Source organism: Girardinichthys multiradiatus, chromosome 2 (genome assembly GCF_021462225.1).
Source record: "Girardinichthys multiradiatus isolate DD_20200921_A chromosome 2, DD_fGirMul_XY1, whole genome shotgun sequence".
In the NCBI taxonomy this organism is placed as follows: domain Eukaryota; kingdom Metazoa; phylum Chordata; class Actinopteri; order Cyprinodontiformes; family Goodeidae; genus Girardinichthys; species Girardinichthys multiradiatus.
In genome coordinates, this window is record NC_061795.1 from 20,572,294 (window position 1) to 20,599,027 (window position 26,734).

Consider the following 26,734-nt stretch of genomic DNA (forward strand, 5'->3'; position numbering starts at 1 on the left):
ATTTTGAAAGTCCAGTATAGTTGTCCTTTCAGGTCTGGGTTAGTTCCATTAGTTAAATAGAACCCGCTTGCTATTTAAAAATCATTTTCTATGCACTTGTCAGCTCACAAAATCCATAGTAACTATGGAAGGTATGGGCTTTTATTTTGGAAGTTTCAGTAAGCCTGTTTCAAAGGACCAGCATAGTCCCATTCCCATCACTGGGGGAGCTCCAACAGTAGTGTGAAGCCCACTCCTGCAATCATCTATTGTTTAAAGGCTTTTATTTTGTAGAGCATGTTTTGTCTTATTTTGAAAATCAAGCATGGTTGTCCTTTCAGGTCTGGGTTATTTCTATTAGTTATATAGAACATGCTTCCTATTGTAAAACCATTCTGTATGTTATTATAAGCTTTAAATAATCATTAGTAAGCATGGAGGGTTGATGAAAGAAATTGCCCTTTAGGGTCAATCACTGTTGTCTGGGTGTTGGAACAGCAGTACATGCTGTTTAAGTTCCCCACAGAACATGGCCGCCATGTAGTTGCCTCTTTGGAAGCTGGTCAAAGGGGGTCAGGTCAGGTTTAAGCCATAGAAATGAATGAAAATCAATGAAAGTCAATGCAAAGTCCTCAGAAAGATAGTAATCCATGCATGTGTGTGTGAGTGTGTGTGGGTGTGTGTCCCAGTGTGAGACACAGAGGCAGAAAGAAAGACAGAATCACATCCAGACATATACAGTAGGAGATACACAGAGCTATAAATAGAACAGTGAGGAATGAATCAGCCAATCAGCAAAGAGCGTCAGTGTAACTTGACACCTGCTGTTTCTCACTCACGCAGCACCTCTCTCTGTGTCTCCCCTGGTCTAGGCTTTATAACATGGAGGCGCATGCTCCCGAACAACTGGCCATAACTCTGAAACCGTAGGGGCGATTGATGTCATTCTTGGACTGTTTTTATCAGAACGGACAGGGGAACATTAATATTCATCCTTTATTAGTGAAAATATAATAATAAAGACACAACACTAGGTGAAAAGAGAGGGAAAATGGAGAAAAAGACAAAAATGCCTGAACATGCTCCCGAACAAAGTCTAATATCTCGGAAAACTTACATGGTATTTGAAATTTTTTTAAACTGTCGGCAAAAGCCATCCCTTGTCCCCAACCATGGAGATTTTCATAGCTCTATGTCATTCACAGTATAAAATAGGAGGATGGAAATAAATGGTGTCAGTCATGGATTACTGGTCAAACTCTCATTGAAAATACATGGGAGAAGGCCTACAGAAATCTACTGACTCTTGGCGATCGAGGGTGTTTTGACAGAAAACTATGAGACCTGGAACAATTTTGAAGTTATTGTGTGAAAGCAGAGGCCCGGCCCTACAAACTGACGGAAAATTGTGACTTTAGAGCGAAATCTGTGGCCGTGAGTGCCAGTTAAAAATAATTTTTCCCGAAAAAATCCCCTCTTTCTATGCTCTAGTAACGGCCATCTCCACTGTTAAGAGTGTGATTTTCTCGCAAACTTTGTGTCGCTTGGAGTCTAATTTTAGAGAAACCGTAGGAGTTATCAACAAACCGTTTTCACTTCTGAAGAGCCGGCGGATTTTTCTACAAACTGAAAGTCAAACTGTGTTTCTAGGTGAAAGTATGGCGATACAGCAGAGCCTCAAAAACAGTGAATTTTGAGGATTCCTCCGGCCCTGACTCCATTCATTCATATGGGGGATTTTGGGGGGTGGTTTTTCGTAAATCACGTCGCCAAGGTAACTCGAAACGCCAATAAAAGTAATAGCACACCTCCCGGGACCGAGCCGGACGTTTTGATGGATATATTGTGGGGGTGCGCGCTGCGGTTCGGGCCGCATTAAAGTGGATAGGTTTTGACCAGGTGAATAGTAATAGGTGCCTCCCATGCATTGCTATGGCAGGCCCCAATGATTTCCAATGCAAAAGGAATGCATACAGAATAACACAAAGAAAGAAAATTACCTAAGGGCCCTCAGGGAGAGCTCGGTGTCAGCAAAAGGCTGTCTTTAACCGAGTGGTCTGCCTCATCACAGATGCCAGAACATCTTATACCCTCCACTTCAAAGCTTACTGACTGAGCCTCCCCATTATGCAGTCTGGCGCTGTAAATCAGTCAAGCCCCCCTTGTGGTTAGTTTATTATCTATACCATGCCCAGAAGTCGGCATTTATTGCTTTACTGCCCATACAGCCAGCATTTACTGCTTGCAGCTGCTGAGAACATCCTGAACATCCTGACCTGGGATTAACACTTTCTCCAACCTGAAGCCTGCTGTGACCTCTGACTTCTCCCTCTCAGGCTCACAATACATGTTATGTCTCAGTTTTATGGTTATACATGCGAACTGAACTAACAGCATGAAAGTACATGATTTTAATTCTCAACAGCTGCTTGTAAAAATAATAGCGGTAATGACAGTATTTAGACCTAAGCTGTATGAGTCTGCGTATGCAGGACAAGGATACACACTCAAAATGAGTTATACCTGAAAGAACAACCTAACGTGCTTATAATAAGTCTGACTCATCGATCCAACTACTGATGCAGAAATCTTTTCGCTGCCTCCAGCTTGTCAATTGTTTAGTGTCCCCATTCAGTGTCACTCCAAATTGAACTGGATGAAAATAGCTGTAGCGTAGGTTGGTGGCCCTGCACTGTTTGTTAGCTTCATCACATGAAGCCACCGCAGTCAGATCTGGAAAGATAAAAACTCGAACTCGTACTCGTCGTCTTCCGCTTTATTCGGAACTGGGTCGCGGGGGCAGCAGACTCAGCAGAGACACCCAGACGTCCCTCTCCCCACACACCTCCTCCTGCTCCTCCGGGGGGAGCCCAAGGTGTTCCCAGGCCAGCCGAGAGACATAGTCCCTCCAGCTTGTCCTGGGCTGTCCCCTGGACCTCTTCCTGGCAGGACGTGCCTGGAACACCTCCCAAGGAAGGCGTCCAGGAGGTATATACAGGTCCTTCTCATAATATTAGCATATTGTGATAAAGTTCATTATTTTCCATAATGTCATGATGAAAATTTAACATTCATATATTTTAGATTCATTGCACACTAACTGAAATATTTCAGATCTTTTATTGTCTTAATACAGATGATTGTGGCATGCAGCTCATGAAAACCCAAAATTCCTATCTCACAAAATTAGCATATTTCATCCGACCAATAAAAGAAAAGTGTTTTTAATACAAAAAACGTCAACCTTCAAATAATCATGTACAGTTATGCACTCAATACTTGGTCGGGAATCCTTTTGCAGAAATGACTGCTTCAATGCGGCGTGGCATGGAGGCAATCAGCCTGTGGCACTGTTGAGGTCTTATGGAGGCCCAGGATGCTTCGATAGCGGCCTTTAACTCATCCAGAGTGTTGGGTCTTGAGTCTCTCAACGTTCTCTTCACAATATCCCACAGATTCTCTATGGGGTTCAGGTCAGGAGAGTTGGCAGGCCAATTGAGCACAGTGATACCATGGTCAGTAAACCATTTACCAGTGGTTTTGGCATTGTGAGCAGGTGCCAGGTCGTGCTGAAAAATGAAATCTTCATCTCCATAAAGCTTTTCAGCAGATGGAAGCATGAAGTGCTCCAAAATCTCCTGATAGCTAGCTGCATTGACCCTGCCCTTGATAAAACACAGTGGACCAACTCCAGCAGCTGACACGGCACCCCAGACCATCACTGACTGTGGGTACTTGACACTGGACTTCTGGCATTTTGGCATTTCCTTCTCCCCAGTCTTCCTCCAGACTCTGGCACCTTGATTTCTGAATGACATGCAGAATTTGCTTTCATCTAAAATAAGTACTTTGGACCACTGAGCAACAGTCCAGTGCTGCTTCTCTGTAGCCCAGGTCAGGCGCTTCTGCTGCTGTTTCTGGTTCAAAAGTGGCTTGACCTGGGGAATGCGGCACCTGTAGCCCATTTCCTGCACACGCCTGTGCACGGTGGCTCTGGATGTTTCTACTCCAGACTCAGTCCACTGCTTCCGCAGGTCCCCCAAGGTCTTGAATCGGCCCTTCTCCACAATCTTCCTCAGGGTCCGGTCACCTCTTCTCGTTGTGCAGCGTTTTCTGCCACACTTTTGCCTTCCCACAGACTTCCCACTGAGGTGCCTTGATACAGCACTCTGGGAACAGCCTATTCGTTCAGAAATTTCTTTCTGTGTCTTACCCTCTTGCTTGAGGGTGTCAATAAGGCCTTCTGGACAGCAGTCAGGTCGGCAGTCTTACCCATGATTGGGGTTTTTAGTGATGAACCAGGCTGGGAGTTTTAAAGACCTCAGGAATCTTTTGCAGGTGTTTAGAGTTAACTCGTTGATTCAGATGATTAGGTTCATAGCTCGTTTAGAGACCCTTTTAATGATATGCTAATTTTGTGAGATAGGAATTTCGGGTTTTCATGAGCTGTATGCCAAAATCATCCGTATTAAGACAATAAAAGACCTGAAATATTTCAGTTAGTGTGCAATGAATCTAAAATATATGAATGTAAAATTTTCATCATGACATTATGGAAAATAATGAACTTTATCACAATATGCTAATATTTTGAGAAGGACCTGTATGTCCGAGCTACCTCAACTGGCTCCTCTCGATGTGGAGGAGCAGCGGCTCTACTCTGAGCCCCTCCCAGATGGCCGAGCTCCTCAGCCTATCTCTAAGGGAGTGCCCGGCCATCCTACGGAGAAGGCTCATTTCAGCCATTTAGGATCTCGTTCTTTCGGTCATGACCCAAAGTTCATGGCCATAGGTGAGGGTAGGAACGTAGACCGACTGATCGAGAGCTTCGCTTTTTGGCTCAGCTCTCTCTTCACCACAACAGACCACATCATCTGCAAAAGAACATGGTCCACTCGGACTCTGTCTCCAACATCCCCCGGAATCTGGTCAAAGCTCTCCCACTGGTGGGAGTTTAATACATCCCTGGCTGAGGGCTCCGCCAGACGTTCCCAGCAGACCCTCACTATGCGCTTGGGCCTGCCAAGTCTGTCCAACTTTCTCCTCTACCAGCGGATCCAACTAACCACCAGGTGGTTGTGGTGGAATTTTCCCACGTGGGCATTGATGTCCCCCAGCAGAATAATGGAGTCCCCGGGAGGGGCACTATCCAGCACCCCCGACAGGGACACCAAGAAAGCCGGGTACTCTGCACTACCACTCAACCCATAGGTCAAAACGACATTCAGAGACCTGTCCCCAACCAGAAGGCGCAGGGATGCGACCCTCTCATCCACTGGGGTAAACCTCAACACAACACAGCCCGCAGCCTCTCCCCGTGGGCCACTCCAGAGTAGAAGAGAGTCCAGCCCCTCTCAAGGAGATGGGTTCCAGAGCCCACGCCGTGCGTGGGGGCGAGCCCGACTATGTCTAGTCAATGTCTCTCGACCTCCCGCACAAGCTCAGGCTCCTTCCCTCCCAGCAAAGGGACATTCCACGTCCCTAGAGCCAGCCTAAGCATCCGGGGATCGGGCCGCCGAGGTCTCCACCTTCGTCTGCCCCCCAGTCCTCTATGCACCGGTCCCACATGGTTCCCCCTGCAGGTGGTGGGCCCACTGGGGGATGGCCTCGCGTCTCTCGTTCGGGCTTGGCCTGGCTGGGTCTTGCGAGGAGCAACCCAGCCACCAGGCGCTCTCTGACGAGTTATCCTAAGCTTACACTGTAGTTATGCTACTATGCGCTTAGGCTGCTGAAGTACACACTGATTACCTTCTCCTACTACTCTCCTATTATGGATTATGTGCACTTATTGCTGCTGTTGTGCAATCAGGATGCTTATATTATTTAATTAAATAACCATTCGGTCTGTCAAGTATTGTCCTGGGAATACCAGCCCATTATAGCGGTAGTATCAGGACAATAGATGAAACAGTGATTCGAGCACTGGCATTACTGAACAGCAGAATCGGCACACATATGGAATAAATTCACAACAACGTCTCCTTAACATATAAAAATGTATCAACAAAAATAATTAAACTCCAAGTAAAAGATATTTCAGTTAACAAACTCTTTACTAGTTTAGAACAATTCAACTAAAACTATCAAGCAAAATAAAGGAAAAAAGAAAACCAATGAACTATATACAAATGAAGGAACAGGAGAACCAGTGAAAATGGTTGAAAACCATAACTAATAAAATAATGCAATATTATCATTCAGTGCTATCTTATGTTTGAGAACCAAGGTTTGTCTTGAGGAATTTGGAAATGAGAACAAATCAGTTTTAGAACTTAGTTCTGAAACTAATTTGTTCTAAAATTAGTCTCAGAATTAATTAAGAACAATCTTTGGTATGTCTTCAAACAAACTGTCACAATGGAAATTCAGAAGATTAGAAAAAACATTATTTTATGAAAATAATATTTTAAAGAATTATTGCTGAGTCAGAAATCAACCTTTTGGATAATTGATTCTAAGTGTAGTTTAATTTGCCATCCCAATTTTAGTAAAATAATATTTAAGGAAATATTATTTTATGGATTGGAACGTCTATTAACTCTTATAAAATGGCGACAAGTTGTATGTAAATATTTGACTTGCTTGGCACTTGCATTAGCTGTTAGCGGTTGTAGCTAACAAAGGAAAGCTTATAGCTTGTTCACAACTTTAAATTCAAACATGAACAGTATATAGAACCACCATTAACGTACAAAATATTAAGATGCCTGTGAGCGCTGGCGGCGCGTAATGGCCGATCTGTAATTAAAACCACTTATTAAATAAAGTTTGTGTAGATCCTCATTAAACGAAACCTGAGCCTGACGCTCCCATTACCTCCCACATGTCTCTCATCCCGACAAAAAATATATAAAACAAATTCTCAGAGATGTCTTGCTTCAAAATGTTTACTTAATGAACCGAACATGTACAACAAAAGAGGAAAATAAGGAAAAGCGACTTATCCACATGTTAGTTAAACAAAAAGGAAGGAGGGAGGTCAAAAAACTGTTAGGCTTCACTCCCCATCTTTTCAGTCTTCCACCTCGACCTTCCTTCTTTCCCCTAGGCTCCACCCACATCATCTGACCAAAATAAGCATCTTACCAGCCTCATAACTAACAAACACCCTGCATAACACATAGTTTAGGCTCCTACATCACCAGCCCCTAATTGTTAACAATATCTTTGGAACAATTACTTAAACTCTTATTCAAAATGTCTAAACTATTTAAAGAAAAAAAAAAAACATTCAAACAATGTGTCCTATCCCATAATGTCCATAATGAAGCATTGACCTTCGAAAGACCTTATTCTTCTTCAGATTCTTGAAGGAGACACAGCTTGGTCACCGGGCGGCAAAGCTCATTGGTCTTGGTCCTTACTTTAACTTGATGGACAAAGCCTTTACTGTCAGGAAACGTCTCTGTTACTTTCCCCAGAAGCCAGGAGTTTCTGGGTGAGCTGTCATCAACAATAAGCACCACATCACCAACACGCAAGTTTCTTCCTGATGTGGACCATCGAAGTCGTTCTTGGAGTTGGGTAAGATATTCCTTGCACCATCGTTTCCAGAAGACATCCAAAAGATACCGGACCTGTCTCCATCTGCGTCTAACATACTGATCATCTTTGTTGAACACTCCAGGTTGTAAATCAGGTTTGACTTTGAGTAAAAGCAGATGATTAGGTGTTAACGCTTCTAAATCATTCAGATCTGAGGATGCTGTTGTTATGGGCCTGCTGTTCAAGATTGCTTCAGCCTCACACAGCAAGGTATGGAGCCCATCTTCATCCAGCATCTGCTCCTTAACAGTGGTGTTCAGAATCTTTCTCACCAAGCGAATAAAACGCTACCAGCTTCCTCCAAAGTGGGAACCGGCTGGAGGATTAAAGTACCACTGAACACCTTTTTGCTGCAGCGTCTTCAAAATCTTGTTTGCGTTCCATTCACTAATAGATTTCTTCAATTCCAAATCAGCGGCTCAAAAGTTTGTTCCATTGTCAGAATACATCTCTTTAACCTGTCCTCTTCTGGCTATAAATCTTCTTATAGCATTGAGGCAGGTATCTGTGTCGAGTGATGGTGTATGGTGAGACATGTAAAAATAACACCATATCTTTTTACCTGTCCTCTTCCCCTTTTCACCATGAACAGCCCAAAATAATCAACTCCAACTCTTGTGAATGGTGAATCATTAGGTTGGATCCGACATTTTGGCAAGTCAGCCATAAGTTGGTTGCCAGGTTTGCTATGCAATCTTCTGCATGTGATGCACTTGGACAAAAACGTTCTAATGGTTCCGTTTGCTCCAGGTATCCAATATCTGTAACGTAATTCAGCCAACATATGATTCCTTCCTGCATGACCTGTCATGTTATGAATGTGTCCTAGGACAAGCCTGGTAATGTGGGAATCCTTTGGCAGAATGGCTTGCTGCTTACAATCATGTGGCAAAGCTGCCCGACTCAGCCTTCCTCCTACACGAATGACCCCATCCTGCAAAACTGGATTAAGCTTGTATAGTGAGCTGCACTTTTTTACCTTATGATGTTCCTTCAGCATTGCTAAGTCTTCATTAAATTCCTTTCTTTGACAGTGTTTCACAATTTCTGCTTCTGCCTTCTTTAAATCTTCACAGGTTAGCTGCCTTTCTTTGCCAGTTCTGTTGAGAGTTTGAACTTTCCTCTCTTTCTTATTAGAGCTGTTTAGCTGTTTATGGCTAGCTGTCAGCTCTCTCAGAAGGTCTTTCAATTTCAGAAACCATGCTACAGCACGCTGTAACTTTATCCAAGAAGAAAAGTGTTTCATCAGCTGATCTGTTGCATCCTGTTGTACTTGAACAACAGTCACTTGTCCGAAAGTGATTCTTTTGACCTCTGGGTCATCAAAGTCAACCATCATAGGATCTGGGTTTCTTGGCCACTGATCTTGAGGACTGAGTAAGAATACTGGTCCTGTTAGCCAGTTTTCACAATCCAAAAACACTTCAACACTCTGTCCTCTAGAGACGTGATCAACTGGATTAAGAGCGGTATTGACATACCTCCATTGTGATGTTTTAGTGCTTTCTAAAATCTTTGAAACTCTGTTAGCGACGAACGTCTTGAACCTTGTACTTTCACTATTTAAGTACTTTAGCACTGCAGTGCTATCAGTCCAAAACACGGAGTCACTAAGCTCTAACTCCATTTCTTTCCTGAGAATCCGGTCCATTTTAACTGCTACTGTGGCTGCAGTCAGTTCCATCCTTGGAATAGTTGGAGCCTTAACTGGTGCAATCCTTGCCTTTGCCATCATAAGAGTGCATTGAGCATCTCCTTTATCATTACGCATGAGCAGATAACTTGCTGTTCCATAAGCATCCTCACTAGCATCAGCAAAGTGATGTAGCTGTGCAAAGACTGAAGCACCAAACTGTTTTTCCTTAACACATCTGGAAACTCCAAAGCCTTTTAGAAGTTGCAAACTGTCAGCCCATTGTTTAAAGTTCCTTACAATGTTTTCTGGGAGATTTTGATCCCATCTTTATTTTTCTCTGCACAGATTCTGCAGGATCCTTTTGGCAGGCAGTACCACAGGAACAATGAATCCCAAAGGATCAAAGACTGAACTAACCAGGGACAGCAGACCTCTTCTTGTGTGTGGCTTATTTTTGATGTTAATTTTGAATTTAAACTGATCCGTTTCAGCACACCACTGGATTCCTAATGCCCTCTCCATTGGCAAATTGTCCTTATTTAGGTCCAAATCCTGAAACCCTGGGGCCTTTTCCTCTTCAGGAATAGAACTCAGCAACTTCTTGCTGTTGCTAGACCATTTTGTTAGTCGAAATCCACCCTTTGCAAGCATGCATCTTAAATCATTGCAAAGAGAGATTGCAGTGTCTTCATCAACAGTGGATTTAAGACAGTCGTCCACATAAAAGTTCTTCCTAACTGTGTTAGCAGCTTCATGACCAAACTCTTCCTCAAAATCTGTTACACATTTTTGAAGTGCAAATGTTGCAATGCTTGGTGATGAAGTAGCTCCAAAGATGTGAACCAACATCTTGTGTTCTACGAGCTCCTGCTCATAATTCCCATCAGGCCACCAAAGAAACCTGAGCCGGTTTGTATCTTCCTTGCTCACTCTAACTTGATGAACATGGCTTCAATGTCAGCCATAACAGCCACTTCTTCCTGTCGAAAGCACATTAGAACCCCTACAAGAGAGCTTGTCAAGTCTGGACCTTGAAGAAGCTGTTTGTTTAATGATGTTCCTCCAAAACGTGCTGCACAGTCAAAAACAACACGCAGCTTTTGTTTAACTGGATGTCTGACTCCATGATGTGGCAGATACCAGATTTGTCCATCTGCAGATTCAACTTCAGCTATATCAAGTTTCACCGCATATCCCGTTTGAATAAGACTTTCCATGAAAGTAACATATTCCTCGTAAAACTTGACATCTTTAGAAAACCTTTTTTGTAAGTTGAATGCACGTTGTTCTGCAATAAATCCATTATTTGGCAAAGTCCGGGACTTGTTTCTTATAGGAAGGCAAATGGTGTAATGACCGTCAACAAGCTTTGAAGACTGAGACACCATCTCAATAAACGTGTGATCTTCTTTAGACATTTCTGTGTCTCCACCTTTTCCAATGTCAGGAAAATCCTGTTCAAACTGCAACTGCCAAAGTTCTTCCAACCTGGCAACTGAGATCCTGTTAACAGTCACTTCTGTAAGTTGATTTTTGTGCACTGAAGCATTTCCACTTCTGAGTGGTCCATTTATTGTCCATCCTAACCTGGTCCTCACACTATAGGGTCCATTTCCGACAATGTTGATTATCTGAAGTGGTTCCATTGCCTTGGGAACATTTGCTCCTATAAGCAATCCAACTTCAGATTTGATTGTAGGAAGCTTTACATCCTTCAGGTGTGGCCAAATATTAATGTCCTCCTGACAGGGAATATTCTCTTTGGCCACAGGAATAGTTTCTTGTGAAAATACCTCTGGAAGCTGTATGTACTGATCACCATCCAGGCTACTGATTTCAAGCCCGCTGACAACAGAAGTGTTCACAAGAGATTCTTTTCCCATTGTGCGCAGTAAAATGTTGGTATTACGCTCTGTCATACATAGCCTGTTTATGAGCGTGGCTGTGGCAAAGGTGGCAGAGCTACCTGGATCCAAAAACGCATAAGTAGTTACTTCTTCCATTCCCTTTTGTGACTTAACACGTACTGGGATAATGGACAGAACACAATCTTCTTTACCGGCCCCATTGACCCCAAAACTTTCACTCATTTGGACCAGAGCGCTTGATATTGTCCGTCTTTCACAGATTTCTCTTATGGTTTCCTGTCCTAAATCTTTAGGAGTAACATGCAGCAGTGTAGGATGTGATCATGAACATTCTTGACACTGAGCCCTTTCCTTGCAGCTGTTATTCATGTGACCATGTTTTAAGCGGCCAAAACATAGCCCCTTACTTTTCAAAAAGTCTATTTTCTCTGGATGTGCTTTACTCCTTAGTTTTCTGCAGGATGAAAGAGTGTGCTGCTCTCCTTTACAGTAACCACAAGGTTTGCTCTTTGCATCCAGGTGGGTTGTCTGGGTGTTTTGTCTTTCCTGCTTGCAGCTGTCCGTATCTCTGTTTTCACCTTTGGGGTGAAAGACTGTTGTTGTAAACACCCTTTTTTGTTGAACTGTTTGTGAACGTTGCTCCTTCAATTTCTGTTTTGCAGGTTCCTTTTCATTTGCTGAATCTTTAATATTTCCATACAGCGGGTGAAGCATGTACTTAACTTGCTTATTTATAAAGTCAACAAAGTCTTTAAACTTAACTCTTTTCTTTGTGTTTTCTTGCAAGTCACAAGCTTTCTTTCTCCATGTTTCTCTGAGCTTGTACGGAAGCTTGTTAACCAGAGCCTTGATGTTAGTTGTGTTATCCAAATCTTCCATGTAGTTAATATCTACCATGGCATTGGAGCATCCTGTCAGAAATAATGCAAATGATTGTAAAGCAGTGCCATCCTCTGGCTTGATTGTCTGCCAGCTCAATGCTTCATTTATATATGCTTCAGCAATTTTATTGTCATCACCAAAAAAGTCCTTCAACATCTGTTTAGCATGAGCATAACCAACTGAAGGTTCCATGTGGAGGCAGCTTTTTATTAGTTCATGTGGTTGTCCACCTGTATACTGCAGCAAAAACTGAAGACGATCTGAATCACTGTCAGTACGACCTTCAATTCCATGCTCGATAGCCCTGATAAAGGATTTGTACTCCAATGGGTCTCCTTTGCATGTTGGAATCGTGAAGTCAGGCCAAAGTGATGCTTTGTGATTCTTAACGAGATACTCAGTTACAGTAGCCTGCTGAGATACTGCCTTGCAAAGACCATCTAACACTGATCCATCATTGAAATTTGCAATCGGAGTATTTGAAGAATTTCATGGTTTAATGGACTGAACAACATGATCCTCAGAAGGCGTTGTCTTCACACTATACAGCTGTTTTGGCAAGGTGGCATATGTCTTTGTTTTATCCCCTCTTTCATCTGTTCCTACAATGCTTTTAACCTCCTGAATACCTTCATATTTTTGCAAAACGTCCATTTTTGCATCTGCCTCAGCCAAGGCAATCTGTATGGCGTGCATTTCCTTCTTAGCCTTTATTGCCGCTTCTACTCTTTGCTGCTCAGCTTCAAACTCGGCATCTCTTAGTTTTTCTTGAGCTAATCTAAATCTTTTCTGTGCATGCCAATCTACTTCTTCCCTTTCAATTGCCAATTTTTTTTGCAAAGCAGCAGCTTTAGCCTGTAATGATGCACGCTCCATTTCTGCCTTTATTTGTATGGATGAAGACGTTGAAGAAGCGCTTCCACTTTGTGACCCATGCTTGCTGCGCCTTGTAGACTTTGACAAAGTTGACCTACTGTCTTCAGGTGTTACCTGTTTATCACACCTTTCAGCCATTTCAGTACGTTTTAAAACCTCTTTCATCCAATCCTCGCATTTCCAGAAAAACATATTGATTGTATCCATTTTAGGATCAAACCAGTCCTTTTGATCATTCAAAAACTCCTCCTCTGTCATGTACTGTTTTAAACTTACGTTTAAGTCAGAAAACTCCTGCTGCAGTCTACTAAAATCAACACGGAGATTATTTTTTACCGTGTCAGCATTTCTATCATCGTCCATTAACTGCTCAATTTTCTGTTTCAAGGCTGGGATAACTTGTATCTGCAAGCTTGGATTTGTCTAGACCTGTGTTCTTCCATAGCCTTTTCAGTCATTTTTACTGTCCGTTTTCCAATATCCTGTTCATCCATATTGAGCAAAACACCCACGTATGAAATAGCAGGAATCCACTGCACCTGACTGTCCTCACAAGGTAGCAATTAGTCGAAACATTCTTGTTATCCTTGTCCTTGTTATCAGCTATCCATCAACAGAAAATATTGCCACTTACAGCTTTCCGTTGTCCATTCTTTCCAGCTTGATCTTTAATCCAAAAAATATCCAGCATGTCTTTTAAATCCAGAATCCATGCGAAGCAGTTTTTTGACAAAAATGTAGATCCTTATTAAACGAAACCTGAGCCTGACGCTCCCATTACCTCCCGCATGTCTCTCATCCTGACAAAAAATATAAAAAATAAATTCTCAGAGATGTCTTGCTTCAAAATGTTTACTGAATGAACCGAACATGTACAACAAAAGAGGAAAATAAGGAAAAGCGACTTATCCACATGTTGTTAGTTAAACAAAAAGGAGGGACGGAGGTCAAAAAACTGTTAGGCTTCACTCCCCATCTTTTCAGTCTTCCACCTCGACCTTCCTTCTTTCCCCTAGGCTCCACCCACATCATCTGACCAAAATAAGCATCTTACCAGCCTCATAACTAACAAACACCCTGCATAACACATAGTTTAGGCTCCTACAGTTTGTATCAACTTCAAAACACAACACAGAACAAATAACTAGCCTCAAGGCTGAGAGGCCTGTTCACATTAGCTGAGCAGATAGCCTCCTAGCACTCAAATTGTTTTTGGCTTTGCAAACCACAAACAAAGGAAGACATCATGAAATAAACAATATCTAGATAATTTCTTCCTCAACTAATTTTCTCTGCCTAAACACCACCTCTTACCTGAACCATTCTGAAGCAGGAGGTCCAAAAGGCGCTGGTTATGTGGCCCGGTCTGGCACAACGCGGTATGCACGAACCACGAAATGTGGCAGCTACTCTCAGTAGTAGCTATGTGGGTAGCCCCCAGTGCCCTGACTGGCACCCAGGAAGACATGCACTACTGTGATTCCTGTGTCTCCTCTTCAGCGGGGAGGAAGGAAGCCGCCTCACTCGACGTGATTTTGTCTCTGCTGAGAACACCCTGGCTCTGATGGCAATCATTAAAATTACAAGAAATAAAGGCTTGAAATATTTTGCTCTATGTGATATGAATCTATATAATGCAAGTTTAACTTTCTGAAATGTGGACAAAAGAGATATAACTGAAGCTCCTTAAATGGCTTCGTTTCACTTTCTGGACTTTCACTTTCTGTGGCAAAAAAGTTTTTCTTCATATTCAAATATTTTGAGATGTACCTGTATGTACTAATGGATAGTAGTACTGGTTTAGAGCTTGTCAGAGCTATGTTTATTTCCTTGTTAAAGCCACTAAGGGAGCTACTGTGGCCATTAAGTGTTTCATGCAAACCTCTTTTGTTGAATAAAAATAACTTTAGATCTGCCAGTTGTATTGATTTCTTTGAGGCTAATTATGCTTTTGTCAAAATATTTGTAGCATAACTTAATTGATAATTTTACTGACTGACAATGAATCAAGCAAGATCAATGTTATTTAAAAAACACTGACCAAAGTGCTCAGCCAGTTGAATCAGGTTTGTTTGACCAGGGACACGTATGACACGGGGAACCTTGAATCTTTGCAGGTCAACAATCCTCAGGGAGAAAACCAAAAATTAAAACTTGGCTTGTGTTAAATATTGAACAAACAATTAGTAATGCCATAAAACCTGGTTTTCAGATAATGTTTTCATTTACTTGCTTCACTTACTACTTGGGAAGAAGTGACTTCTATTTTAGAAAGGTTTAACATAAAATAAGAGTTTTGTATTGAATTGATAAACTCGTGAACACTACCCAGACGAAGTCTTGAAAAGATCCAATGTTCTATTTAGAAACTATGTGACATGTTTGACAAGTTCTTGGGTTCTCTCTGACATGTTTGTTTAATGTTCATTTTAGGGATAGACCTGCTGCGCTGTAATTTTGTCTGTTACGCAATACATTCACTTGAGAACCCATCCATTAAACTTGTCTGTTTTCCTTCCCTCCGCCCCTTCTTTGGGAAACTTGTCTGGGTTGGGTGTGGTAGGGTTTTGTTGCTGTATATTAGTTGTGAAAATTGTCAACAGACATATTCCTGACTTCTTTCCAGATGAGATTATATTTATGCTTTAAATTAAAGCATCACAGGGTGAACAAATCTAACATCCCATCTTAAACTCTTAGCTTTAACCTAAGTTACAAACAACAAAATTAAAGATAAAATGTTATCAAGGGATAAAAATCCTACAATTCTAAGAATAAGTTGTTAAATACATATTTGTTTATATACCAAATTAAATAACAATGAAAAAAACATACATGAAATAAATGTAGAAAATGAATAAAAAACTAAACGCATCTTGTATTAAAAGGATACACAATTATTTCAGTATTTATTTATCTCAGTCCAGTTTTGCTGCACATTGTGATTGATCTTATGTGTCTGCTGTACCAATCAACACTAACACTGCAGTAGACAAGGTGATTGATCTGCAGTTGAGCTACTTTGCCAGTTAACCAATCAGAGTCTAATAAGTCATAGTGGTGCTTTAAATTGTTTCATCACCAACTACAGCACAGGACATATAAAATAATTATATCAATATTAAAATATATTTATATGATTTCAACAAATGACTTGAAGTTTAACTAATGAATGGAACTATATATTTGTGTATTTAACATATATAGACAGATTTTAATACGATTTTTTTATTTAACATGTTTATCAACGTTTAACCTATATGATTTTGTTTTAACATTAACTTAATAAAAAGGGGTATTTTATTATTATTGCTTATCCATTTTGAAATAGTTAGACTCATGTATTTCTGTGTGTGGCATCTGTGCCAGTGGTATTTCAGTGTAACAAAATAACTTGTATGAACTTGTCAAAGAACAAACTGTACCAGAGGATCAGGTTTTAATTAAGATAAATGCCATAGATGTTTTTTAGGTACTGTTGGGTGAGCTATTGTCTTTTTTTTTTTTTTTTTCAGACCAACTGAGAAAAAGGATCAAATAAATGTTGGTATTTTAGGGAAACTCTTAATGTATTTTTTTCACAGGCTTCTATCTCCTAAAGCCTTAACACTTTTAGGCCTTAACTGGTCTTAAACATATCAATAATAGGTCTTAAATTGCATTTAGTTATGGCTTAAATTTGTGATTTTATTTACCTATTGCTTTTTTCATCAAGTATTTTGTTCCAAGGTTTTGTTTTTGGCAGAATGTGTCCCAGTCAGTTTTCATGTGAAACCAACTATCTTGTCTGAACTTATTGCAGAACCAACTGTAACAGAGGATGGGCTAAGATTTCATTTAACACAGTTAACATAGATATTTTTGCAAGTAAATGAAAATAGTATTTAATTTGCAGAGTTTATATGTCTAAAATGGCTTAAGAAGTCTTGAATTTAATAAAAGTTATAAATATTATTAGACTGTCTCTTAAATTACATTTAGGACCTGATCTTTAAAGATCCTAAATAAGGGGGACTAAATGGCTTGTGCAAAAAAAAAAAAAATAAATAACTGCACATGCAATAAGTGGGTGTGTTGGATAACAGGTGCAAATGAGGTGCAAGAAAGGTGAAGGATCACGCTATTTAAATGAGAAAAATGCGTGTGCCACAGGCCGGCTGCTGCTGTCTGCAGCGGAACAAAAGGAAAAGCAAACAGATCCTCTCTGCTGTGGTTCTTGAAACATGCAGGGGTCGTTGCGCTGCATTGTCATAAATGATCCAGGTGCTGATTTTTTTCTTTCTGTCCCGTCCTACACCTGCTTTTGTGGACTGTTACAGTTAGTTAACTTTTGTCGTTGCAAATTACAGCAGCAAGTTTGTCATCTCAGCCTCTGCCCTGACGAGATTAGTTCACCTCTCAGTTCATTTTCGCAGGGCGCCTCTGAATGTGTAATTGCACATCCAGAAGACTGAGTTTGAATTTGTTCTGTGAGCAGATGCTTTATGTTTGTGGTCTGGACGGACCCAATGAGGCAAAGACAACGTCCTGCTCCGCCTTTAATAAAAATATTGGATTACAGGCTATTGCACAGGAGGGCAGAGCTGTGTGCCATCAGTGCGTACATGGGGCATCTGGTGTCCAGGCTGACAACACCTCAGGAGCGTGCACAGATTAACTGTGTTACCTTACATAACTCACTGCTGCAGCTTAGAAACTGGCCAATCAATATTAACAGTAAAAAAGACAGCCATGTCTGTCAATTAATTTATTTTCTGCAAAGAATGTAAATTGAAATTTATGTACCTTAAAAAAAATAATTTTCCAATGATTTTACTGAATTATCTTTGTTGGTTTTGACAATATTTTAACTATATATAACATGTTTGATTGGTTAACTAGTGTTTTGGTGACATGAAGTAATTTATTACTGTATAATATGGGGAAAGTTTACTGTTAAAATTCAAGAGCAATTTTTTTTTTATTTAAAAGCAGGATTTCATTCTGTCAAATTTAACAATGCTTGCACTCAAAACTTCTGCTTTCTTTCAAATATATTCTGTTCTCCCTAAAATCTTTGTTTCCGTGCTGATTTGATGCATCTTGAACAGATATTTTCTCCTCACGCTTGCCGCCTTCTCTTCACTGGCAAACCTCTCGGATCGAACTCGTACGGCCAGAATTCTTCTTGTTAAGTTTTGACCAGCTACAAAACCGTTGAACTGACAAAAACAAATGGTTATTCTTTAGAAAATGTCTCAGGACTCCATGGCAAATGTAACACGGAGCAGGGAGCTGAGTTTTTCTTCCTTACATGCAGTGGGCAGCGCCGGAAGAGGAGATATAACGATCCACTGTAGATACACAAACACACCCATTAGGGGGAAAAACAAGCGCACCCCAACTAATGCTGTGACCTTGCAGTTGTACACTGTCATTCTATTGGCTAGACTGGTTGCTAGGCGACGGTACGCCTCCAATCTGAGAGAGAGCAAAAAAAATCACAAGCAGAGAGAAGGCAGGTTTGCGAGCGCATTTTTGATCTGTGCAGAGAGCAAGTTTGCGCGTGAGGAGAATGAGGCAAGCAGGAGGAGAAAATATCTGTGTAAGAAGCTTTAAATCTGGGTGCAGATACAAAGATTTGAGGGAGAACAGAATATATTTAAATGAAAGCAGAGGTATTGAGTGCAAGCATTATTAAATTTGAGTACAAGCAGAATGAAATTCTCTTCAGTTAAAAGTGTGTGCTCTTGATTTTTGGCAGTAAATTTCCCCCATAGTATAAACCCCCCTGGCGTATGTTCACATTTAAACAACGTAAGCAAACTGATCCAACTTCAACTACTCTGCAATGACACAATGTTACTGTCAATAATGAAATGTGTTTTGTTTAGTGACAAGGTTAAAGCATACCGTTTTTTCACTACAAAAAGTGATTTTAGCATGCAGTTTTGCAGTTGAATCTGCCTTATAATGTCTTTATTTTTTTCCTATTAAATATATTATTAACATCACAGCACAGTGGCTCCTTCGCATGATGTGTAATTACAGTTAACAGGCTGTGTGCGCTTGTTCATTTTGTGCACACCTCTGCATGATCAGGCTTGTGCGCGTTCAGCAGCAGATGATCTCACTGACAGCGATGGTGCGCCGGAATGATTCAAATGCAAGAAAAAAAGTGTTGCATGGAGTTTTACCATAGGAGAAGCATCATGGCATTTCTTTGTTATTGGCTCCAAATCAGAGCCTAGATAATTCTACATAGAATCCTCTGTTCTCATCTATTTTTTATATATTGTTTTGACAACCCAAATCTGTTGGCACATGTACAGAAGATTCTCTCTCCCTGTCATCTGTCATTCTATCTATGCCTCCTTCTGGCCACAGTGACAACAGACAGTTTTGCATCCCAGTTAACACCTGCATTACAAACATGCTAAATCTAGATGCAAAAACAGCACCACAATCGCATTGCGGGTGGTAAAGGATTACATTTGCATGTCCTCCCATAAATTTGCACGTTTGCACGTATTCATTAAGGCAAACTCGCTAAAATGTTTGTGCCCACTGTTCTACTGATTTTACACACACAATCCGATTAGCCCCTCATTTGTAGATCAGCTTTGCTGACGAAAAAACAAGTTTGCGTGTGGTTTCCTACACGCAAACCTTTTCTAAGATCAGGCTCTTAGTTATGTGATAAATGTATTTATTGATAGCTTCTTCCTTCCTTTTTTATGAAACAGGAGTCATTCTCTGAAACTTATTGCACTGTTAAGCACAAAATTATTCATACCCCTTGCAGATTTAGGTCTAAAGTAATCTTACAATTTTACCGACATGATTGGAAGTAATATTAACGTTTCAAAGAGGCCCAGCTAGATTGCTGTAATGCCAGTAAAGATTTTTTCATTATTTATCAGGAAGGATATAGCAAATATTTCACTTGCCATTTTGTACCTAATACATAACTAAAGGAAATACATAATTATTTTCCAGAACTAATATTCTTTTTCCATTGTTTTCTCAACTTTTCAGAGATGCTTTTCATTTCCTATCAGAAATGAACTCCTTGGTTGAATGAAAATAATTTTACATTGAATTCTGCCCAGGAGATGAATACTAGCGATTACCTGTACTTTTATTTAATTGAAATTAAAAACGAAAAACATTCTTCTAACATTAGTGCACAAAGTATATATTTAATGATGTGTGGTTTGAAAACAAGTATCTCAATAATTAGCTAAAAACCTGTCGTTAATATCTTTTTTATGGAGTGTTTGTTCTGTAGGAAGCCATAGAAGTTAGGTACCTTACGTTCGAAAGCACTAGATCTAAATCCCACAGTTGAAAAATCTAAGTTGACAAAGTTTTCATTTTAATTTCTGTATTAAGTTATCTTTCAAAGGGAAAGATAACTCAATCATGGTTCTAAAAAGTTTTTTTTAGGCCTTTAAACTAGTTACTTAAGATTTTGTTGACTTTTTCTCTATTTGTGCACAAACCTAACCTTCAGGTGTTCTATGTGTTATTATTTCCTAAGGTCTGCGTCACTTTGGGAAGTCTCAGGCCACAGTGGAAGAGGTCCAGACCTACCTGGAAGAGGTCTACTGCGGTCACCTGTCTGTGGAGATCAACCAGTTGAGCAGTCTGGAGGAGAGGGAGTGGTTCGCTGACCGCTTCGAGGAGCTCAAGAGAGAAAGCTTCTCTCCTGAGGAGAAGAAGCGTCTAGCCAAGCTCATGCTGGAGTCTCAGGTAGGTCTAAGAGGAGTGGCAAAAGTAACATTTACTTCCAGTATGGTGGAGTAAAGTAGAGGTTTTTTTTTCTCTGTGTGTAGGAGTTTGACCACTTCCTGGCCACTAAGTTTGCTACTGTGAAGCGTTATGGAGGAGAGGGAGCAGAGAGCATGATGGGATTTTTCTATGAGCTCTTCCACCAGTCGGCCCACAGTGGAGTTACAGACATCATCATCGGGATGCCTCACAGAGGTCGACTGAACCTCCTGACAGGCCTGCTAAAGTTTCCACCAGAGGTTAGAGAGATCCATGACGCTGTAATTAATGATAATGTTGTTGCTACAGGTCATCCACGACAAAGCTAAGATCGTTCATGTTACATAACTATAATGAAGTCCCAGTTCACTTCTAAACTGGAGGCTGAAATGACATTAAAGCAGTTTGTTCCTGTGTAAATGTCCCCGGCAGCTTATGTTCCGTAAGATGCGTGGACTCAGTGAGTTCCCCGACACGTCCCCTGCTATCGGCGACGTTCTCTCTCATCTCACCTCCTCAGTGGAGTTGGATTTTGGAGCAGAGCACCCTCTTCACGTCACGATGCTGCCCAACCCATCTCACCTGGAGGCCATCAACCCCGTGGCCCAGGGCAAAACTAGAGCAAGGCAGCAGCTGAGGAAAGAGGGAGACTATTCACCTGAGGAGAACGCCTACCCTGGGGACCAGGTCATCTGTCTACAGGTACTACTGCATCTTGACTGGCACACATTCAAACATAGGCAGCATTAGGCCTGGATATCAGGTGATGAAGTTTTTTGAATAGTCTGATCCAAGTAAGAAACTTAAAATTCAATAGCTAATAAAATCCTGCATTAAGCCCCTAAATTGAAGAGGGTAACTTCTTTACTTTCAGATTTCTGAGAAAATATCTGCATTAATGTTTATGTATTTTATAATTAACATTGTATGTATGTTTTGTAGCATTGGATTTGGATGTTATTTATCTACATAATCTTAAAATAATTTTTACCATTGTTTCTTTACTAACATCATTATTATCTCGATTTCTCTTTTCCTTCTTCCCTGCCGGAGGGACTGCAGATGGAAAATAGCTAGAATCTGGTGCAGTGCATCTTTACTTTGTTAGAGTTTAATGTTTTTCTGTACTTTGACTGTGAAGTAAAATTAAAAAAGGTAGTTGGGTAAACACTCCTTTCTGTCCTTTTTCAAAGACTTCTTGAATCAGCAAACCTGTGATATTACATTTCTGGCCTTGTAACAAAGGTGGGACGAGCAAAGCCCTCCCCTTCACGTGCATGTGCCGAGTCTGCATTTCACAGGAAGGTTAAACTCGGGTTAAATTATGATTCCAGCAAAAAAGACGAGATGCAGAACCCCAGTTAGGCTGCAGGCTTCACATCATCCTCTGTGTGTACTTTGTGCCTGAATAGTTCTAAGGTCAGAGTTAGATGACTTAATGAATAAACAAAGTAAACCAATGAAAGGATAAGTAACATATAAAAAACCTCTTTCAGGGTTTTTCTTTGATAATTAGAATAAAGGATGACTCCATGACAGAAGAAATGATAGCGACTGTAGGGGTGACTGGAACCTCCACAAAGAAGGTATAATCTGAACTAAGATGTTGCAGCAGGAAATGAGCTGGTATGGCCACAGTCATCAGTAATAAAAATGATTTGGTTGCTCATTTGTATTCAGATTTCCAGAGAAGCCTCAACATAAGTAATAATAACTGATAATGTCTTTTTAGGATTTGATTATTTTACCAAGACCTAAGAAAATTATATCAGTTTTATTACTTTATAAGTGTGTCGTCTGTATAGCTCTTTATTCCCACATCACAGTCTGATCAAGCCTCCTATAGAATGGACCACATCGGGGGTGTCCAGCTTCAGTCCTTGAGAGCAAGTGTCCATCATGTTTTAGATGCTGCCCTGGTTCGGCTCACCTGAATCAAACCGGGCCTGAGGAGGTAATTCAGCCCTGTAGCAGCAGGGATACATCTATAACATGCAAGACATTATCTCTGGTGGACTGGAGTTGGACTGAGCTAGAACAAGCCTTGTACTGGTTTCACTGGTGCTTTTCCTGTGCCAGACACTGCAGGACTGTTTCTCCGTGTATGAGGCACATGGTTTTAGTAGTAATAAAACCACGTTCTTTATGTTTCATTGTAACTGATCTTGAAGAAATGTATATAACTACAACTACAGTCAGAAAGTTTTAACAACAGTTTTAGTTGTTTAAAATTTAAAATAACTGAAATAGGGCTGAAACAATTAATCCAATTAATCGATTAATAAAATAATCGCCAACTAATTTAGTCATAGAATAATCATTATGGAGCATACAGTATCTAAAACATGCCATTTGCTGAATGAACAACTCATTCAGAACAGTAATTAAGCCAAAACTACAAAAAATAAATAAATTTTGCATTTAAGATAAAAAAAAAAAACGTTTTGTCTGTAAATATGCTCTGTCCAGACCATCTCAAGTGGTATAGTTTTAGCTTGACCTGGTTCAAATTCTGTACAAAAAAAACCCTCTCCTATTAAGCACCGTTTGCCATCTTATTATTAATTGGTAATCGAAACAATAGTCGACAGATTGATTGCTTAGCAAAATAATCGTTAGTTGCAGCCCTAAACTGAAACTGTGACATCTAAGCCGAATGAGGACCCCGTTGTGCACAGTGTGGAGGAAAGTAAGGGAGGAAAATCATTTTCTGTTCTACCATCCCAAACATAAAAATATAGAGTTTGTTCAACTCTATTGGGACTGTACCTGGAACCATTTTCTTTGGTCAGGTGGGATTGAGATTGAGCTTTTTGGCAGCAAACACTCCAGGTGGGTCTGATGAAAGCACCTCAGCCCCACTGTTGGGTATGGTGAAGGATCTGTGTTGCTGTGGGCCTGTTTCTCTTTCAATGGCCCTGGGAAGCCACATTAGTGTTGACATCTTGACTTTCTCTTTGATATATCAGGACATTTTAAATGGAAATCTGATGACTTAAAATGGTAAATCTAAAATGGTTCAACATTGGGTCTTTCAACAGGATAATGACCCAAAATATGTGGTCAGATTTACAGAAAAATGGTTCACTAGACACAGTATCAACCTTCCTTGACCATCTCAGACCACAGTCTTATAGAAAACCTGTGGGGTGAGCAGAAAAGCCGAGGGCACAAGAAAGGATCTAGGACTCTGGATGATCAAGACTGGTGTCCTGCAACGTTTAGATGTGGTCCAATACACCTGAATCAAATGGCTAAATTGCATCCTCAGCATGTAGCCGCGTTCTTCAGAGACCTGCTAAGACATCAACATTTGATTCAAGTGTGTTTAAGCAGAGAAACTTCCTAAGGTTGTAGGACACCTGCCCTTGAGGACTGGAGTTTAGCACGTGAATGAGAGAGATTGTGCTAAAAGGAATGGTCAAAGATGGCTCTCTTTGTCTACTCCGGTTTTGTGATGTATAGAAGATCTAATGTCATACTGTTAGTAAAAGAGATTTTAATGTGAGATTATATTACTTCAAAAATGTTTTTGCACATCATTACGAAGGTGTCCTTTTCCAGTGTGCTGAAATGATTAAAGCATCCCATTCTCACTGAAGCAGACATTGTCCTTATTGTAACTTTCTGTACTGTTGACCCTCCAGTTTTTTAAAATATATTTATATATATTTTCTAATTTCCAGGTTCATGGTGACGGATCTTTTACCGGTCAGGGGATTGTTCCAGAAACGCTGACTCTTTCAAACCTGCCTCACTACAGAGTGGGTGGCAGCATTCACCTCATCGTGAACAACCAAGTGGGTTACACCACTCCGTCGGACCGAGGAAGATCCTCTCTGTACTGCAGTGATGTTGGTCAGTTAAACTCTCGAGCTGCATCTCAACAGAGGATGTTGATGGATTATAGAAAGCAAAAGTCTAGACGCTAATCATGTTGTCTAAAGGTAAGATGGTGAACTGTGCTGTGATCCACGTCAACGGCGACGATGCAGAGGACGTTCTGCGAGCCGCTCGGCTGGCTGTGGAATACCAGCGGCGATTCAGGAAAGACATCATCCTGGACCTGATCTGCTACCGTCAGTGGGGCCACAACGAGCTGGATGAGCCATTCTTCACCAACCCGGCCATGTACAAGATCATTAGGTGGGTTTATTTTACCTTAAAAATCAGTGATTGAGGTAAATTTATTGTCTCAACACCAATTTGACATCTGTTTGTTTCCTGATTTCAGATCTCGTCAGAGCGTCCCCGACTCCTACTCAGACCAGCTGATATCTGAGGGTCAGATGATGGAAGCCGAGCGTGCCGAAATCAAGTCCAGCTACTACGGCATGCTGAATGACAAGCTGTCCGGCATGACCCTGTACAGCCCTCCACCCACCAACTTGCAGGGCCGCTGGGGAGATCTGGTGGAGCCCCAGGCCAGAGTCACCACCTGGGACACGGGCGTCCCCGCTCAGCTGCTGCAGTTCATCGGAGCAAAGTCTGTGGACATCCCTGAACAGATCTCCTTGCACAACCACCTCTTAAAAACCCACGTACAGGTACAGCTGTGGTCTCAGGTGTAGAGTCTTGTGTTGTGATTGCAGGCTAAATAGTGTCTTCCTGTTTCTTTGTGAACTCAGGCTCGGTTGCAAAAGTTGGAGGAGGGTACCAAGCTGGACTGGTCGACAGCAGAGGCCCTGGCTTTTGGTTCATTGCTCTGCCAGGGTGTGTGTGCCTTTAGAGCATTTTCTTAGTGTTTATCCAGTATTATTGCTTCTCAGAATTTTGATTTGTACATTTTACAGGCTTTAATATTCGAATAAGCGGACAGGATGTTGGAAGAGGCACATTCAGCCAGCGACACGCAATGGTCGTGTGTCAGGAAACGAACGACACGTACATCCCCCTGAACCACATCAGCCCCCAGCAGATGGGATTCCTCGAGGTACTACCAAAACAGACTCCGCAGCCTATGGATAAGGCGGTGCAGACTGGTGTTAGGTATTTGAAAATTGATTTCTGTGTGGGTGTTCAGGTGTGTAATAGCCCGCTGTCTGAGGAGGCGGTGCTCGGGTTCGAGTACGGCATGAGCATCGCGCAGCCGAAGCTTCTGCCCATCTGGGAGGCCCAGTTCGGAGATTTCTTCAACGGAGCCCAGATCATCTTTGATACTTTCATCTCAGGAGGTCAGCTTTCATTTAAATTACTCCCACTGATTAAATAAAATCGTGCCAATTTAACGACGGGAAAACTCTACGCGTTTGCAGGGGAAGCTAAGTGGCTGCTTCAGTGTGGGATGGTGATCCTGCTGCCTCATGGCTACGACGGAGCCGGACCAGAACACTCCTCCTGCCGCATGGAGCGCTTCCTCCAGGTCTGTGTGGCTGTTACTCTACATTCATGTCATGCTTTTAAATACAGACCTTTAACCTCACATTTTCCAAATATTTTACAAATTACACTATAACTACTGACCTGTCCATATTTGTGGTCGGTTTTACAAAACTATGCTGCTTCTTTAACTCCACCTTGTCATAATAGTAATAGTTTTACAGTATAATGCAGTGGTACAGTACTGGACTGCAAATACTGGAGTCAGTTTACAGTGCCAGTCAGTTGTTTACATGCACTTATCATTGGGATCAACGTGATTAATTTTGGTCTTTTACTGATGCGTTTGAGCTGTTTTTTCTTGAATGATCATAAAGCAAGTTTGAGTTTATTGTGTTTTTTTTTTTAAATACACACAACCTCACATATAAACATACACTTCCACTAATATTCGGACAAACGTCCCACATCGTGTTGCAGAGAAACCTTGCTCTTTCTGTAGTCATCAACAGGCCCCTGGTAAAATCTGACTGGATATTTGACCGTTCTTCTTGGCAGAACTAGAAAATGCATTGCTTCTTAATGTGGATCTGGCCTTCAAGCAGAGTCTATACATTTTTATTAGGATTCAGGTTTTGATGTGTGTTTAGGATCATTGTGCTGTTGAAACATCCATTTGCGTCCAAATTTCAGCCCTCTGACCTAAACTTTCACTCTTAGATGAAATAAATTTTTTTGGGTTGTCAGGAACCACCAAGTTGATCATTAACTGTTTACAGTGAAGCTCGCTTCACATCAGCATAGACTGAGGGGATTCAGATTCACAAACAATGACCTGCATCAAAACGGAAGGGTGAGGTCACCATTGCAGCTGCCT

The 26,734-nt window shown here is 41.1% G+C and overlaps 1 protein-coding gene and 1 long non-coding RNA gene across 3 annotated transcripts in view; both read left to right on the plus strand.

Annotated features, from left to right (window-relative positions):
- The window catches only part of dhtkd1 (dehydrogenase E1 and transketolase domain containing 1), a 48,900-nt gene that overhangs the window by 10,447 nt on the left and 11,719 nt on the right, over positions 1-26,734 (plus strand). Inside the window, exons 3-12 of the mRNA XM_047386748.1 lie at positions 20,309-20,520; positions 20,604-20,798; positions 20,971-21,240; positions 24,225-24,396; positions 24,486-24,684; positions 24,773-25,085; positions 25,167-25,251; positions 25,332-25,471; positions 25,562-25,712; positions 25,794-25,900. Of these exons, the coding sequence (XP_047242704.1) occupies positions 20,309-20,520; positions 20,604-20,798; positions 20,971-21,240; positions 24,225-24,396; positions 24,486-24,684; positions 24,773-25,085; positions 25,167-25,251; positions 25,332-25,471; positions 25,562-25,712; positions 25,794-25,900 (1,844 nt within the window). The remainder of the gene's footprint in view (positions 1-20,308; positions 20,521-20,603; positions 20,799-20,970; positions 21,241-24,224; positions 24,397-24,485; positions 24,685-24,772; positions 25,086-25,166; positions 25,252-25,331; positions 25,472-25,561; positions 25,713-25,793; positions 25,901-26,734) is intronic.
- Positions 6,306-14,695, plus strand: LOC124881272. Of its 2 annotated transcripts, XR_007041606.1 has the most exons (4): positions 6,306-7,503; positions 7,607-7,734; positions 9,506-9,599; positions 14,120-14,695. It is a non-coding gene; the product is annotated as an uncharacterized LOC124881272 (long non-coding RNA). The 2 variants fall into 2 exon arrangements; XR_007041605.1 differs by having other exon boundaries at positions 6,306-7,734.